Source organism: Eptesicus fuscus, chromosome 22 (genome assembly GCF_027574615.1).
Source record: "Eptesicus fuscus isolate TK198812 chromosome 22, DD_ASM_mEF_20220401, whole genome shotgun sequence".
In the NCBI taxonomy this organism is placed as follows: domain Eukaryota; kingdom Metazoa; phylum Chordata; class Mammalia; order Chiroptera; family Vespertilionidae; genus Eptesicus; species Eptesicus fuscus.
The window spans coordinates 33,660,162-33,679,073 of NC_072494.1; the positions used below are offsets into that span (position 1 = coordinate 33,660,162).

At 42.7% G+C, this 18,912-nt stretch overlaps 1 protein-coding gene across 1 annotated transcript in view; it reads right to left on the reverse strand.

The window, feature by feature from the left end:
- LOC129148000 (complement receptor type 1-like) overlaps positions 1-18,912 on the reverse strand; it is a 110,525-nt gene that overhangs the window by 43,780 nt on the left and 47,833 nt on the right. Inside the window, exons 8-11 of the mRNA XM_054712228.1 lie at positions 13,649-13,734; positions 12,583-12,780; positions 5,307-5,504; positions 4,296-4,398 (exon numbers count right to left, since the gene is read on the reverse strand). Of these exons, the coding sequence (XP_054568203.1) occupies positions 4,296-4,398; positions 5,307-5,504; positions 12,583-12,780; positions 13,649-13,734 (585 nt within the window). The remainder of the gene's footprint in view (positions 1-4,295; positions 4,399-5,306; positions 5,505-12,582; positions 12,781-13,648; positions 13,735-18,912) is intronic.

Here is an 18,912-nt window from a genome sequence, read left to right on the forward strand (position 1 = left end):
AAAAGAAAGCTCATTCTGCTAGCCTAAACCTTGCACAAACATTCTCCCCTTAAATGGTTATCTTAGAGAAACTAGAGGCTTGGTGCATGAAATTTGTGCATGGGAGGGGTGTCCCTCAGCCCGGCCTGCAACCTCTCCAATCCGGCAACCCTCAGAAATCTGACTGTAATCCAGGACCGCCGTCTCCTAAGTGCTCACCTGCCAGCCTGCCTGATCACCCCTAACCACCACTGCATGCTGGCCTGATTCCCCTAATGGCACCCCTGCCAGCCATATCGCCCCATAACTGCTCTCCTGCTCACCTGGTCGCCACTAACTGCCTCCCCTGCCGGTCTGATTGTCCCTAATCACCTCTGCCTCAGCACCTGCCACCATGGCGTTGTCCAGAAGGAGGTCCAGAAGATGCCCAGTGTAATTAGCATATTACCTTTTATTAGTATAGATTCCTGAAGACAATAACCCCTGCACAGCGCCCCGAGAAAGGACATCTGGAGCCAGCAGAAGGACAAAGGGCAAGGTCGTGAAACTACACGGGTGTACGGTCCTGATACCTGGGTCAAGCCGAAGCCCCATCTGCAGCTCTCCCTGAGCGCATAAAATGCCTGCTTCCTCCCCAATTCACCACTGACTCGTTCTCGAGTCAGACCACTTGCAAAATATTATTTTGATGACACTGAACCCCAAATCCATTTTGTATGACCCGGCCCAACCCTGAACCTTTCAGGGACAAGTAGAGGACATGCACATGCCCATTAGAAGGCGCAGTTGATCTTCAGCAAGGAGACACGCTTCAACAATAACAATAAAAAACAAAACAATAACATAACACAATAAACCCTAGGAATTGGTGATAATTTGATATTTAGAGTTACCTCAGTATTAGATTCCAATGTCCACTTCAACAAGAATTTATAAGGCATACAAAGTAATAGGAAAGTATGACCCATTCAATGGAAAACATAAACCAACAAAAACTATTCCTGAAAAAGCCCTGAGTGAACATGTACTAGACAAAAGACTCTAAAATACTCAGAGAAACTGCATGTACATATTTCGCAGGCCCTCTTGGCACAGATCTGCAGTTTCCAGTTCCATAGTCCTCTTTTCCTTCATGGGGCAGCTGAGTGGCAGCTGCAGAGAGGCGGGCATTTGTGAGTACCCTGATGGGCAAGACCATCGCTCTCCAGGTTGAGCCCAGTGATACCACTGAGAATGTCAAAGCTAAATCTAAGAAAAAGAGGTTAAATAGTTAGCAGAGATCCCAACAGGAACTTGGGGGCCAGAAGACATTGAATAACAGACACAAATAAAAACAAGCTCAACCTCTCCACAGTAAAACTGTGCTGCAGAAATGAGGGAAATATTAAGGTTTTCCAAAAATTAAAGTTAAGAGAATTTGTTACCACATACCTCACCTACAATAAAAGTTCAAGGCTGTCCTAAAGTACACAAGAGAGTAAATAATATTACCTGGACAGTCAGTCCTAGTGCTACGGAGTCTTGCCCATTAGCCAAGTTGGTATAGGGAGAGATTCTTACACTAAGCACACCAAAAACTATAAATATGAAGGGACAGGCACAAGTGTGCCAAAAGTTAGCAAGATAATTGGATAGAAAATAAAGCCCTCCCCTCCCTAACTATATAAGAACTGAGGGCCTGAGCAAGAAAGGGGGTAGGGGTGGTGTTTGATGGAAGTTCCTGGTCTCAGGCACTTGAATAAAAACTCTTTCCTTTTCCATCAGCACCTGCGTCACCAATTTGACATTCATTGCAGCAGGCTGCCGAACCCATGTTGTTTGGTTTTGGTAAGTCATGCCATATGGATCAATATCTCACTCTAGGTATATACTAGGGCAATTATTAAAGCTAGTCTTATTGTAACAATGGTTTGTAAATGCATATTTATCTTCTATGTAAATTAAGAAACAAAGCATACAATGAAAATAAATAGCGTAGAAGCCAGGATTTCAATGATTAAAATTGAAATTTGGGTTGTTGTGACACTAACAACCCAAATGGATGAGGATGGAGCTGATAAGCATTCATTATTGGAATTTATTGAATTTAAGTTGGGTCTACGGCCATACCACCCTGAACGCGCCCGATCTCGCCTGAATTTAAGTTGGAATAAGTTCAATTTGTAGTGTTATAACTCTAAGATGTTAAGTGGAATTCACATGGGAACTAGAGACAAAATCACTACAGAATACACACGAAGGAAATGAGAAAGGTATTCCAACACTTTATTAGAAAAATCAAGTAGCCAAGAAAATAGGAATGTGCAAAAAGGGGGGGAAAAGCTTTAAGAAAACAAACAGCTCCCTCCTTGTCAGTAGTTACTTTAAACTTAGATGGATTACATTCTACAATGAAAAGGCAGAATGGATAACAACAAAAGACCCCACTCTATTCTGTCTACTGGAGACTCACTTGAGATTCAAAGACACCAATAAGTTCAAAATGAAAGGATGGAAAAAAGATCTTCCTGGCAAATGGTAACCAAGAGAGGGTGGCTATACTCATCCAGGCAAAATAGAGTTTGAATCAGAAAATGTTATAAGAGACATGAAGCACATTATATTTTAAGTTGTTGCCCATCGCGCAATAGCGCACACAGTAGGCCACTCGCTGCTTTCCCAGGAGCCAGCAGGAACTGCAGCATGCCACAGGGATCCGCACTCCTTCCACTCATGCGGCTCCCGCCAGATCCTGGAGGGACCTGTGCTGCTTCCGAGGCAGGCGGGCCTGCCATCTCCTCTTTGGGCCTGCGCTCAGCCATGGAGGCTTCAGGCTGGCCTCCCCATCCCCCAAAGGCCCTCCATGGCTGGGGCATCACTGTAGCAATGAAGCAAGCCCTCTAGTGGTTGCTCACGGTGCCCATGGCCCAGAGGCCCTCCATTGCCGCAGGAACAAAGCAAGAATGCTGCTTGCTCTCAGCATTCCCAGGATGGGGGACTTTAGCAAGGCTGAGCAGAGCACTGGGCACCACCATCTTGTAGCTATGGATGCTGACATCTTTGTGATGCAGTGATGGTTAATTTGCATATTATCCTTTTATTAGATAGGATATTTCACATACTGCAAGAAAATATCTATACTAATAAAAGCCTATGCTGTCCTTGCACCCTCGCGTGACACCCTCATGTCATCACAAGATGGCCACCACAATATGGTTGCCACAAGATGGCCATCACAATATGGCCACCGTAAGATGATGGGCAGTTGGGGGCAAACAGGCCAGCAGGGGAGGGTAGTTGTGGGTGATCAGGCTCACATGGGAGGGCAATATTGGGCAATCAGGCTAGCAGTGGAGGGCAGTTGGGGGTGAACAAACCAGCAGGGGAAGGCAGTTGCGGGTGATCGGGTTAGCAAGGGAGGGCAGTTGGGGGTGAACAAGCCAGCAGGAGAGGGCAGTTGGGGGTGATCAGGTTGACAGGGGAGCAGATAGGCATCAATCAGGCCAGCAGGGGAGTGGTTAGGGGGCAATCAGGCTGGCAGGCAGAAGCGTTTAGGGGCAATATTGCAGGCAGACAGGTGCACAGTTAGGAGCCAGCAGTCCTGGATTGTGAGGGGTATGTCCAACTGCTGGTTTAGACCTGATATTTCATTATATAGGACTAGAGGGCCAGTGCACGATTTCATGCTATAGGCCTCTAGTCGTATATAATAAAATATGCAAATTGTCCCCTCCACTGGGAGTTCGACTGCTTGCTATGATGTGCAATTATCACCAGAGGCAGGCACGAAAAAAGGCAGGTGTTGGTGATGTGGCACTGTGAGCTAGCAGCAGTGGAGGCACTGCCAGCCCTGATGGGCCCCACGAGAACAGAACCACAGCCAGATGGTAGAGCAGGTGAGTGGGTGGTGCCAGGCCAAGGTGAGTGTGAGCAGGGCCAAAGCATCCCACCCATTACCCTGCAGATGGCGACCAGCAACAACAGCGATGGGTGGTTAAGTGATGAACTCCCCTGTCTCTCTTTCCCTCCCTCCTGCCTCTTATAATTTAATGTAGGACCATGTCACCAGGATTACTACCTTTTTAATGACTATGATAGGCTTATTGTTACTTATCATATGATACAATTTTGCTTTCCTTCAAGTTAAATTTTTTTTTCTATTCACTGCACATCTTTTCAGTCTCCATAAAAAGCCCAAGGGTTGATTGGCTGTAAGTACAACTTGTTCCACAGACAGCAAGATGAAATCAACATAATGGAAATGCTTAAGAAGAGAACCAAACCAAAAATGGAACCAGCAATGTTTACCTTCTTCCTCCAAGGAGCAGCTTACTTACCCATCAGTACAAACATACTGAACTTGTGAACCAAACTGGGTAGTTCCATTATAGTAGACTAGTTTGCCATTTGGGGGTTCTTGTAGCTTTGAACATGACATTACTAAAAGAAAAATTTCAAATTTGCTGTTTTATGCAATGTCAAAATAGATTGGAATCAAAATAAAAATTCTACATTGTGCTATTAAACTGATGGGAACACTTTCTTATTTATTGTTATTGCATTTCTTGGGGTGACATTGGCTCATAAGCTTACATAGGCTTCAAGTGTACACATCTATGACACATGATCTATATTACTTTATTTGGGTGTGTGCCCACCACCCAAAATCAAATCATCTTCCACATATACTTAGTCCCCTTTACTAATGACTACCCCTGCGACCACCCACCCTTCCCTCTGGTAACCACCCAACTGTTGTCTGTGTCTATGAGTTCCAGTTTTACGTACATCTGGTCCTTAATGTTTTCTGACTGACTCATTTCACTTAACATAATATTCTCAAGCTCCATCCATGTTGCTGCTAAGGGCCAAACTTAACCCATTATGCGCCATAAGCGTCTGTAGACGCAAGCTGCGGACCTTCCCCCAGGCCACATGCGTCTATAAAAAATGTTTTCACTATGTGGCAGCCCTGACCAACTTTAACAACTTTTTTCATGAGAATTTTCAGCTGAAAATATTCTAGAACACCCGAGTTGTGAGTAATATATTTATTTTTATAATATTCATTGCAAATTGATTTTTAAATTAAATTCAAAATATTGTGCTGTGTTGGGATGGTTTTCATTTTGGACGCTTGGTAGTTAACTGGTAAAGATTCACATTTACCCAGAGAATCAATGTCCAAATTAAAAAAATTTCCTGGAGATCTTCAAAGCCTAAAAAAATATATTGCTACCTAAAATCTATATCCATCTCAGAAAACCATCATGGTAATAGTAGAATATGCAGTCTAAAATGTATGATACCTTTTAGAGCAATAAAAATAAAAAATTTTGTGTACTTACTTGTACAACCCTCCTGGAGAGCAGGTGCCCATGTGCCATCATCCTGACAAACAGTAAAGAGGGAATTTAAAGGAACAATAGGCTTGAATCCTGGGCAACACACATATTCTACTGTGCCCCCAGTAGTATGAATGACTCCAAAACCAAACTTGGGTTTCATAGTTTGGTATCTTGGTGCTTCACCACAGGCATCTTTTGCTGAGAGAATAAGAACATGAAAGTAAAGTATTTTCTTTTCTACCAGCCATGGATTATGGCCTGGCAGCAGGCAGGTTATACAGAATAAATGCAAAGTCCTTGGTGAGATTTTAAGTGATTGTGCCAGGCTTTTACTGAAACATAGTCACCTCCATCTTGTATAAAAAAACTACTGCTTAGCCAAAACTGGTTTGGCTCAGTGGATAGAGCGTCGGCCTGCAGACTGAACGGTCCCAGGTTCGATTCCGGTCAAGGGCATGTACCTTGGTTGCGAGCACATCCCCGGTAGGGGGTGTGAGGAGGCAGCTGGTCAATGTTTCTAGCTTTCTATACCTCTCCCTTCCTCTTTGTAAAAAAATCCATAAAATATATTTAAAAAAAAACACAAAACTACTGCTTTCAATTCTTTGCTATTGTTAAATAATCCCTTGTCTTGTAAACTCTGTCATTGTAAACCCTGTCACTTTAAGACAGTCTCTTATTCTATAAAACTAGAGGCCCGGTGCACAAAATTCGTGCACGGAGGGGGATTGTCCCTCAGCCCAGCCTGTACCCTCTCCAATCTGGGACTCCTGGAGGGATGTCCGACTGCCCTCTCACAATCCAGGACTGCTGGCTCCCAACTGCTTGCCTGCCTGCCTTCCTGATTGCCCCTAACCGCTTCTGCCTGCCAGCTTGATCACCCCTTAACCACTCCGCTGCCAGCCTGTTTGCCCCCAACTTCCCTCCTCTGCAGGCCTGGTCACTACTAACTGCCCTCTCCTGCAGGGTTGATCACCTCCAACTGCCCTCCCTTGCAGGCCTGGTGCCTCCCAACTGCCCTCTCCTGCTGGCTATCTTATGGTGGTCATCTTGTGTCCACATGGGGGCAGGATCTTTGACCACATGGGGGCAGCTATATTGTGTGTTGCAGTGATGATCAATGTGCAGATTACTCTTTTATTAGATAGGATAGAGGCCTGGTACAGGGGTGGGGGCCAGATGGTTTGCCCTGAAGGGTGTCCCGGATCAGGGTGGGGGTTCCCTTGGGGTGTGGGGCGGCCTGAGCGAGGGATCTGTGGTGGTTTTCAGGCCAGCCACGTCCCCTGGCAACCCAAGCGGAGGCCCTGATATCTGGAATTTATTTTCCTTCTACAATTGCTCCCTCCGAGGCTGGCAGCCATTTGTGTTGGGGTTATAATTGAAACTTTGTTGCCTTAAGCGGGTGGGCCCGGCCAGGGTGTGGGGAAAGCTTTGCTTCCCCTGTTGCTGGCGGCAACCCTGGCCTGCTCTCTCAAGTCCATTCTGCCACCATTTGTTTGAATTTGTTTACCTTCTATAATTGAAACTTTGTAGCTTGAGTAGAGGCTTAGGCCTGGCAAGGGCAGGCTTGGCTTCCTCTGTTACCTAGGAAACCTTGCTCTCTGTGGCTGTAGCCATCTTGGTATGGGTTAATTTGCATGCTCGCTCTGATTGGATGGTGAGCGTGGCTTGTGGTCGTGGCTTGTGGGTGTGTCGGAGGTATGGTCAATTTGCATATTTGTCTGTTATTAGATAGGATGACTTTGTTTTTAGTTCAAATAATAGAAAAAGATAAACTTAACTGTCTGACCTTGCAAGCTCGCCATCCAATGTAATAGACTAATATAGACTAATAGTGATAATGATTTTCACATTCTTATGACAAGTACTAACTCATTATGTATTCAAGGTTACAACTGTCTGTAACAATTACTCACACAGAGCTCTTTGTAATATCTGCAAACTAAGAGTATAAATACGGGAAAGTTCCTGTATGTGTTGTTCAGAGATTTAGAAGAGACACCGCCCTCTGGACCATGCACAATAAACAACTCCCAATTAATTGGCTCATTAAGGCATCTTGTATATTACCCGCTGATTTAGGACACAAGATTACTAGATGATGAGCTGTGCTTGCTTTAAATAACATCCTATTAGCTTTGGTTTCTTTGAGATTAACCTGAATATTCTTTCAACAGTAAACTGAAGAGAGAGCACCAATAATTTTGGTTAAAAATTTATGTATGGAGAAACCAAGATGGTGGCATAGGAAATCACCTATACTTGCTGCCTTTCACAACCACATACAAACCATAAGTAAATGGCCGGACAACTACCACCCAGAACTGCAGAAAAGCAGCTGAGTGTTAGTCACAAAAAAAGTTACAGCCCTAGCTGGTTTGGCTCAGTGGATAGAGTGTTGGCCTGCAGACAGAAGAGTCTCGGGTTTGATTCTTTCTGGTCAAGGGCATATACCCAGGTTGCAAGCTCAATCCCCAGTAGGGGGCGTGCAGGAGGCAGCTGATTAATGATTCTTTCTCTTCTTTGATGTTTCTATCTCTCTCTGCCTCTCCCTTCCTCTCTGAAATTAATTAAAAATATATATTTTTAAATTATAAATTTATAGTTATCAGCATTCATCTTCCTCTCCAGTAGCATTTCCTGTGCAAATATTCTGCGGTTCAGATTGCAAATTTATCAGTAGTGTGTCGTCAATATTAGCCTATGGAATCAATGTGATTCTACTTACATTTAAAAGATACAGGAGAGATTAATAAATGATTTAGAGGTTATTCTGTAATGCTGAGAAATTTCAACATAATAAGGCTCATTTATGAAATACTCATAGGCAACATCATACTCAATGGTGAAAGACTGCAAGTTTTCTCCTTAAAATCAGGAATGAGACAGGATGACTGTGTGTGATGTTTCTATTTATATTTTTTATTGATTTTTTACAGAGAGGAAGAGAGAGGGATAGAGAATTAGAAACATCGATGAGAGAGAAACATCGATCAGCTGCCTCTTGCACACCCCCTACTGGGGATGTGCCCGCAACCAAGGTACATGCCCTTGACCGGAATGGAACCTGGGACCCTTGAGTCCGAAGGCTGATGCTCTATCACTTAGCCAAACCGGTTTCGGCTGATGTTTCTATTTAACATAATATCAAAATTTATAATTAGAGCAATTTGGCAAGAAAAGAAAGCATCCAAATTGGGAAGGAAGAAATAAAACCACCTGACATGTTTATTTAAGTAGAAAACTAGAGATTGCACACATACACAAGCACACTCATCTGTTGGAGCTGATAAATAAATTTGGCAAAGTTGCAGTCTATGAAATCAACAAGTAAACATCAGTTGCATTTGTATATACTAACAATGAGCAAACCAAAAAGGAAAGGAGGAAAACAATTCTATTTACAATAGCATCAAAAAAGAGTAAAATACTGCCCTGACGGGTGGTGGCTCAGTTGGTCTGTAGTGTCACGCACCAAAAGGACAAGGCTCATTCGTGGTCAGGGCACATAATGTAGGTCCTGGGTTTTTCCTACAGGACGTAGCCAATTACATCTCTCTCTCTCTCTCTCTCTCTCTCTCTCTCTCTCTCTCTCTCTCTTTCTCTCTCTCTCACTCTCTCTCCCTCACTCTCCATCTCTCCCTCCCTCTGTGTTTATCCCTTCCCATCTGTTTCAAATAAATAAGCATATCCTTGGTTGAGGATAAAAAAGAAATAAAATACTTAAATAGACACTTAACCTAAGAGGTGAAAGACTCCTACACTCGAACTACAAAACACTGCTGTAAGAAATAGAAGATATAAATAAATGAAATGACATCCTGTGTTCATGCATTGGAAGACACGATATGGCTAAGATGTTGATACTACACAAAGCAACCTACAGATTACATGCAATCCCCATCACCATCTTTAATATGCATTTTGGGGAAATTGAAAATCCAACATATAATTCATATGGAACCTCAAGGGACTAGGAAGAGCCAGGATAAGCTTGAAATGGAGGAACAAAATTGCGAGAATTCCCATTTTCTGATTTGAAAACTTACTCAAAAGCTACAATAATCAAAACACAGTGCTATAGCATAAATACAGACAGACCAATGCAATAGATTATAGAGCTCACATTTGCATATATGGTCAAATGATTGTATGGAAGGGTGCTAAGAACACTCAACGGGGGAAGTGCAATCTTTTCACCAAATGGTTCTTTGAAAACTGAATTTCTACATACAAAAGAATGAAGTTGGATCCTTATCTTACAACATATACAAAAATGAACTCAAAGTGGATCAAAGAGATAAAACTCTAAAATTCATAGCAAAGAACACAGAGGACAAGCTTCATGATGTTGGATCTGACTATGATTTTATGGGTTTGTCACCCAAAGCAAAGACAAGAACAACAACAACAAAATAGATAAATTGGATGGACGGCAGCAAAATCAAAAACTTTTATCAATGGTCCTTATAAATAGAGTGAAAAGGCAACACACAGATTAGGAGGAAACATCTGCAAATAATACACCTGATAAGGGATTAATATACAAAACACATAAAGAACTCCTACATTTAGTGACAGAAAAAAACTCCAAATCAAAGTGTGCAAAGGACTTGCAGAAACATTTCCCCAGATGAGATACACAAAACACCAATAACCAAATGAAAATATGATCACTAGTTATTAGAACATGAAAATAAATCCACAATGAGATATTACTCTATATATATTAGGAAGTCTAGTATATAAAAAACAACAACACACAACCATTGGTAAAGCGGTGGAGAAATTGGAATCTTGTTGGGTCACGGGTAGGCGTGTAAAATGGTGCAGCTGCCATAGAAGACAGTATGGCTGCTCCTCAAAGAGTAAACACATAGCCCAGCAGCTCTTTCTGGGTATATACTGCCCCACCACCGCAAATTGAAAATAGGCGTCAGTTACGCAAATATCAATTTTCAGAGAAGCATATTCAGAATAGCCAAAAGTTGGAAACAAACCAAGTGTCTATCACCAGGTGAATGGATTAAAAAATAAATAGAAGAGGTGGAAACAACAGACAATGGAATATTACTCAACTACAAAAAGAAATAAACTTCTGATACTTGCTACAAGGTAGATGAATCTTAAAAACTTTGTGCTAAGTGAAATAAGCCAGAAGTGCTTCCACTTTTATGAGGTACCTAAAATAGTCAAATTCATAGAAAACTGAATAGTCATTGCCACGATTGGGGAGAGAAGGAAAATGGAGAGTAGTTTTTTAATGGGAATAATGTTTCAGTTTAGGATATATAGAAGTTATGGTGGTACAACCATATGAAGATACTGAATGCCACTGAAATGTACACTGAAAATGGTTAAAATGGTAAAAATAAAATACAATAAAAGTTCATGTACAAAAATTAGCATAGAGAGTGGCTTAAATATTTCTGAAAAGGAAGTGTTCTGCCAAATATTAAACCATAACATTTTTAGTTTGACAGAAAACTTCCCCTACCTGGTGAAAATAAATGGACTTACTAGTACAAATCTAGAAAGAACAGAGAGTCCCAAACTAGAGGAACCCAAAGAGGCCCATACCAAGATACATCATAATTAAAGTGCCAAAGGTTAAAGACAAAGAAGGAATCGTAAAAGCAGCAAGAGAAAAGTAGTTAGTTACCTACAAGGGAGCATGCATATGACTATCAGCTGATTTCACAACAGAAACTTTACAGGCCAGAAGGGAGTGGCAAGAAATATTCCAAGTGATGAAAATCAAGGTTCTACAACCAAGATTACTCTCTACCCAGCAAACTATCAATTAGAATTGAAGGTGAGATCAAGTGCTTCCCACTGAAAAAAATGTAATGGAATTCATCACTACCAAACCAATATTACATGAAATGTTGAAGGATATTCTAGAAGAAGAAGAAGAAGAAGAAGAAGAAGAAGAAGAAGAAGAAGAAGAAGAAGAACAACAACAACAACAACAACAACAAGAAAAAAAACATAAAAAAAGAATAAGAAGAAATACAATAAAGGTATATCTATCAACAATTAAAACTAAAAATAAAATCAAACGAACAAGAAATCTAATGAAAAAAATAAATTCATGAATAAAATAGAACAGAGGCATCAAAACATGGAGTAGACTCAGGAATCTCACAGGGAAGGGGGGAGGTGGGCAGGAAGAGATCAACCAAAGAATTTATATGCATGCTAGATGCCCAGTGCACAGATCTGTGTACCAGTTGTGTCCTTTGGCCTGGCCTGTAGGGATTGGGCTGAAACCAGCTCTGCAATATCCTGTGAGGGGTCCTGGATTGCAAGAGGGTGGTTCTCTGGTGGCCCACTCTAGAATAGGGCTCCCACCTCTCTGGTTCCAGGTGCGTCACCCAAGAACTGCAGCTGCCAAGTCACCGCAGCTCAGCAGCTCTCACTTTGAATGTCTGCCGCCTGGTGGTCAGTGCACATCATAGCTACCGGTCGGCATATCTGCCCCTTATGGTCATTGGGCATCAGAGCTACCAGCTGGTCAGCCGGTCACTTAGGCTTTTATATATGTAGCTATGCATTACCTATGGACACAAAAATTAGGGTGGTGAAAGCCTGAGGAGGGGTGAAAACTGGGTAATGGGGGCAATGGAGTCCAAAAATGGGGATATTTGTAATACTCTCAACAATTAAGATTTAAAGAAAAAGAAAAAAAACTTCCTTAAACCCAGCTTGGATTTTTTGATGCTCCCGAGCCAAAAAAAATAAATAAATAAAAAGGTAATACATGCATAAATATAGTAATTAATAATGCATAAGCAACAATGCCAAGAACATGGGAGGTGAAGAGTGGGAGACTCTACAAATACAATTATTTTTTATTATTTGACACATAAACAGTTACATTAAAAACTATTTAACAGGGAGAAAAACATATGGATGGTTTTTTCTGTTTTGTTTTGTTTTTTAAGTACTGGCCAACGTATTTAAAAGTTGGTAAGTCACCCTAGCTAGTTTGACTCAGTGGATAGAGAATCGACCTGCAAACTGAAGGGTCCCAGGTTCCATTCCAGTCAAGGGCACATACCCGGGTGGGAGGCTCTATCCCCAGTAAGGCGAGGGCAGGAGGCAGTCAATCAATTATCTTATATCATCATTGATGCTTCTATCTCTCTCTCCTCTCTCCCTTCCTCTCTGCAATCAATAAAATTTTATTTTAAAAAACAAAAACAAAATAAAAGTTCATAAATCTTTCCACAGTATTTACAAATGAGAGGGAAAGAAATGCAAATGTTATTACCTTTACAAACAGGAGGCTCGATATTCCATTTGTTAGGCCCAATACAAATAAGCGTCCTCTCTCCGACAAGTGTATAATGATCTGTTGCAGTCGAAGTCTTACAACTATAAGAAACTGTTTCGTTATATTCAAATATACGCTTGTGGCTATTGGTGAAGTGTCCATTTGGTATATGTAAAGGTGGCTGACAAAAAATCTCTTAAAAAGAGAAAAAAGAGGACAGGAAAAGAAAAAGAAAAAGTAAAAGATTCAGATAGCATTAGTAATGTCCTATGAACTGTATTCAATAAGTTCATTATCATTTGATTTCTACAAACTAGTTGCAAATCTAATATTCATTTGAAACTTAGTTTAATAATAAAAATGTATTATCCCAATTAAAATCATAAATAATAATAAAAAAATGTATTATCCCAATTCAAATCATAAATAGGAAAATAAAATTTTGGAATAAAACCCATTTTCTTAAATAGCCATAAACAATACCTGTATGAAACACTTGTATTTATCTGTAATACTATGCTAAGTTTTTCCAATCATAAGGGACACTGGTAATTTAATGAGATAATAAACTTTTGAGTTAGGAAAACTCAGTGCTAGTTGAGAAATGCTAGACTGGTTCCTGAGTCAGTGGTTCACAGGTATACCACGATTTTGTCTTTTCTCACTGTCATCCTTAGAGTGTACAGTGAGATTTTCCAGTGGCTTCAGACTGTCTGACAATGCCGCAGAATGAATCTGGAGGTCTTCCATTAAGCGAGATACTGAAGAGATTAGAAAAAATGTAAAGCAATGACACTCTTCCCACTGTTTTGGAAATGTTTGATCTTAGGACAAAAATATGCTGCATTTGTTAACATGTATTGAGATTACTGTTCATAAAAATGAATTAGTAAATAATTATTTAAAAACTCTGCTTTAATGCCAGTGTAAAAAATATCAGTAGCACTAACCCACCTGCAGAAAAGCTCTGTGCTGTCTTTGTTAATTATAACGCATACAGGGGTCCCCAGGCCAAAAAGTTTGAGAACTGCTGCTGTAAATTCTAAAGAGAGAATGTGCTTACTTTCACAAGTTGGTGGATCACCACTCCATATCACTTCAGTTTCATTGGCTTCACATTTTAGAATTTTTGTTCCAAGTACGTAATAACTAAATGAGAAAAGAAATGATGATTGTTTTCTTTACCACTTAACAAGAACACATAATAATGACGAAATTTTTATATGTTTGTTTTTCTGCACTACACTAGCTTCAGGGAGAAGTTTCTGAAGTGACAGGTATTGAATGTGTTAACTGAATCTGCACTTTAATGAAATGGAGAGATTCTTCACATTGGCATTCAGCAAAGCACTAAAATAAACCTGTCATGCTCTAGCTCAGTAGTCGGCAAACTCATCAGTCAACAGCGCGGCAAACCTAGGCTCGCTAGCCACATGTGGCTCACGAGCCATGGTTTGCCGACCACTGCCCTAGCTGGTTTGGCTTAGTGGATAGAGCGTCGGCCTGTGGACTAAAGGGTCCTGGGTTACATTGCAGTTAAGGGCACAGGCCCAGGTTGCAGGCACGAACCCCAGTGGGGGCATGCAGGAGGCAGCTGATCAGTGATTCTTTCTTATCTTTGGTGTTCCTATCTCTCTCTCCCTCTCCCTTCCTCTCTGAAATCAATAAAAATATATCTGTAAAAATAATAACATACAAACAAACAAACCTGTCTTGTCTGACAATCTGGTGATTACTACATCTGGCAGGCACATCACACTGTCACTTCTATGTCCTTGCTCATGCCATTCTGCTCTGTCAGGGCAACTACTGAGCAGAGCGATCTGGCCCAAGAGCTGACCTGGCTGCATTCGAGTCCCAGCTCCAAGACTGACTTGCTTGTTGAGCTAGGAAGAGACCCTTAATGTTTCTCTTTCTTAAATTCCTCATCTGTGGAAAAGTATATACATTGTGGGGTTGCTGTAAGTAGTAGGTAAACTGGCATCTGAAACAAAGTGAGAGCTAGGCAAGTTTTTGATGTTATGAATACTCCAGATTAGAGTATCTTCCTAGGTATAGCTCAGGGAGACCCCTCCTCAATGAGTTCTCTGATGACTGTAATTCACAGAACTCTCTCCTCCCTCTGGACTCTCCTTATAATGATCATGAATAACTCTATTTCTGTGGTACTTGGACACCTCTCTCTCTATATCTTGATTCTCAATGAAGCTAAAACTTCTTTGAGAATAACCTATGTCAGCCATTTTCAACCTGTTTCATCTCATGGCACACATAACCCAATTATTAAAATTCTGAGGGCCACCAAATACACACACACACACACACACACACACACACACACACACACACACACACACTAGTGTTCCCGTTGCAGGAAGTTTCCTGCAATAGGGCTTCCTGCTGCACTCTATCCCACCCCGCCTGCTCTCCTTCCTTCTCCCCCGCCCCGCCTGCTTTCCTCCCTTCTCCGCCAGCCCGCCTGCTCTCCTTCCTTCTCCCCCGCCCTGCCTCCACTCCTCCCTTCTCCTCCCCCTGGCTTGCTTGCTTCTCCACAGTTTTGCTCCCTTCTGCAGCTCTTGGCTTCTTTCTATGCTGTCTTGATATGCAAATTAACCGCCATCTTGGTTGGGGTAATTTGCATAATCACCCTGATTGGCTGGTGGGCGTGGCTTGGCTGGTGGGCGTGGCTTGGGTGTAGTGAAGGTACATTCTATTTGCATATTTGTCTATTATTAGGTAGGATGGAGATATATATATATATATATATATATATATATATTTCTTTTTTTTTCTAATCTGGCAAGAAACTGGTATAATTTTGACCTATTCACATGGAATGGCTATTATTGTATTGGTAGTAGCTATTTTTTCATTTGAAAATCTAAGAGAAAAGAGGCCAGTGTCCCAAATAAATAGTCAGGTATTGTATGTTTTAAAAATTCTTGTGGCACACCAGTCAAAAAGCTCTGGTCTATGTCCTAATCTTTTGGTACTCCACAAGGTGCCTTGCAGGCTCTCTCTCTCTAACTATTAATTGGATATTTTCACTTGATGGAGTTAAATTACAGTCAATAAAACTGCCTATACATGCTTCCAGCTGACTTTTCCTCCAAGGCTACTTCATTCACTTATATTATAACTAGAGGCCGGTGCACGAAATTCGTGTACGGGGTGTTGGGGAGGGGGTGTCCCTCACCCTAGTGGGATTGGGCCTATACTGGCAGTCGGACATCCCTCTCACAATCCAGGACTGCTGGCTCCCAACTGCTCACCTGCCTGCCTTCCTGATTGCCCATAGCCACTTCTGCCTGCCAGCTTGATCACCCCCTAACCACTCCCCTGCCAGCCTGATTGATGGCTAACTGCTCCCCTGCCAGCGTGTTTGCCCCTAACTGCCCTCCCCTTTAGGCCTGGTCACCCCTAACTGCCCTCCCCTTTAGGCCTGGTCCCCCCCAAATGCTCTCCCCTGCAGTCCTGGGTCCCACCCAGCTGCCCTTCCCTGCAGGCCCAGTCACCCCAACTTCCCTCCTCTGCTGGCCTGGTCACCCCTAACTGCCCTCCCCTGCAGGCTTGATTGCCCCCAACTGCCCTGCCTTACAGGCCTGGTGCCTCCCAACTGCCCTCCCCTGCTGGCCATCTTGTGGTGGCCATCTTGTGTACACATGGGGGCAGGATCTTTGACCACATGGGGGCAGCCATATTGTGTGTTGGAGTGATATTCAATTTGCATATTACTCTTTTATTAAATAGGATAGAGGCCTGGTGCATGGGTGGGGGCCAGCTGGTTTGCCCTGAAGGGTATCCCGGATCAGGATGGGGGTTCCCTTGGGTTGTGGGGCGGCCTGGGTGAAGGGCCTGTGGTGGTTTGCAGGCTGGCCACACCCCCTGGTGACCCAAGCAGGGGCCCTGGTATCTGGGATTTATGTATCTTCTACAATTGAAACTTTGTAGCCTTGAGTGGAGGCTTAGGCCATCAACGGCAGGCAGAAAGCTTGGCTTCCTTTGTTATTGGGGAAACCCAAGCCTCCATCCTGCTCTCTGTGGCTGTAGCCATTTTGGTTGGGTTTATTTGCATATTTTCTCCTGATTGGCTGGTGGGCGTGGATGGTGGGTGTAGTGGAGTTAGGGTCAATTTGCATATTACTCCTTTATTAGGTAGGATGTATTAGGAGAGAATTCTGGAATGATGGCAGGGTAGGAAACACCAAAAATATGTCTTCTCAAATAGACAAAAATTCTTTGCTAGAATTTGCCTGATGTCACTGTTTTGGAATTCTGGTGTCTGTTGAAAGCTTGCAACTTCCATGAAAATTCTTGGAAAGGTAAAATGCAGGAACATTGGTCAATTTCAGCTGTTCTCACAGTGGCAGGTTCCATCCCACTCCAACAGCAGGCAGTTGTGCATGTGTCCTTTGGACAGCTTATAAGCAGCCTGAGGGGGCCAGGGTGAGCAAAAAAGACCACGTCCTTGGGGATCTGTGCTCGCATAATTGACTGTTGTTTATGATCACAGAGAGGCAGACAGGTGCTGGCAGCATTGTTGTCACACCTCCCCCAAAGTTGCAAGACCATCCTTCAAGGGGAATCACAGATCCAGAGATCATTGCTCCATCCTTCATTTTTCACTTTTCCCCTTTCAGGAGACTGACAATATACACTGTGAATTTAAATACCAACTGCATATATGGAGACTGAGAAGGTGAATCAAGATACAGGGCTCTACTTTAGTAGGGGCTAATAAAAGAAAGCTCATTCTGCTAGCCTAAACCTTGCACAAACATTCTCCCCTTAAATGGTTATCTTAGAGAAACTAGAGGCTTGGTGCATGAAATTTGTGCATGGGAGGGGTGTCCCTCAGCCCGGCCTGCAACCTCTCCAATCCGGCAACCCTCAGAAATCTGACTGTAATCCAGGACCGCCGTCTCCTAAGTGCTCACCTGCCAGCCTGCCTGATCACCCCTAACCACCACTGCATGCTGGCCTGATTCCCCTAATGGCACCCCTGCCAGCCATATCGCCCCCTAACTGCTCTCCTGCTCACCTGGTCGCCACTAACTGCCTCTCCTGCCGGTCTGATTGTCCCTAATCACCTCTGCCTCAGCACCTGCCACCATGGCGTTGTCCAGAAGGAGGTCCAGAAGATGCCCAGTGTAATTAGCATATTACCTTTTATTAGTATAGATTCCTGAAGACAATAACCCCTGCACAGCGCCCCGAGAAAGGACATCTGGAGCCAGCAGAAGGACAAAGGGCAAGGTCGTGAAACTACACGGGTGTACGGTCCTGATACCTGGGTCAAGCCGAAGCCCCATCTGCAGCTCTCCCTGAGCGCATAAAATGCCTGCTTCCTCCCCAATTCACCACTGACTCGTTCTCAAGTCAGACCAAATATTATTTTGATGACACTGAACTCCAAATCCATTTTGTATGACCCGGCCCAACCCTGAACCTTTCAGGGACAAGTATAGGGCATGCACATGCCCATTAGAAGGCGCAGTTGATCTACAGCAAGGAGACACGCTTCAACAATAACAATAAAAAAACAAAACAATAACATAACACAATAAACCCTAGGAAACGGTGAGAATTTGATATTTAGAGTTACCTCAGTATTAGATTCCAATGTCCAGTTCAACAAAAAAATTATAAGGCATACAAAGTAATAGGAAAGTATGGCCCATTCAATGGAAAACATAAACCAACAAAAACTATTCCTGAAAAAGTCCTGAGGGGACACGTACTAGACAAAAGACTCTAAAATAGTCAGAGAAACTGCATGTACATATTTCGCAGGCCCTCTTGGCACAGATCTGCAGTTTCCAGTTCCACAGTCCTCTTTTCCTTCATGGGGCAGCTGAGTGGCAACTGCAGAGAAGCGGGTATTTGTGAGTACCCTGATGGGCAAGACCATCGCTCTCCAGGTTGAGCCCAGTGATACCACTGAGAATGTCAAAGCTAAATCTAAGAAAAAGAGGTTAAATCGTTAGCAGAGATCCCAACAGGAACTTGGGGGCCAGAAGACATTGAATAACAGACACAAATAAAAACAAGCTCAACCTCTCCACAGTAAAACTGTGCTGCAGAAATGAGGGAAATATTAAGGTTTTCCAAAAATTAAAGTTAAGAGAATTTGTTACCACATACCTCACCTACAATAACAGTTCAAGGCTGTCCTAAAGTACACAAGAGAATAAATAATATGACGTGGACAGTCAGTCCTAGTGCTGCGGAGTCTTGCCCATTAGCCAAGTTGGTATAGGGAGAGATTCTTACACTAAGCACACCAAAAACTATAAATATGAAGGGACAGGCACAAGTGTGCCAAAA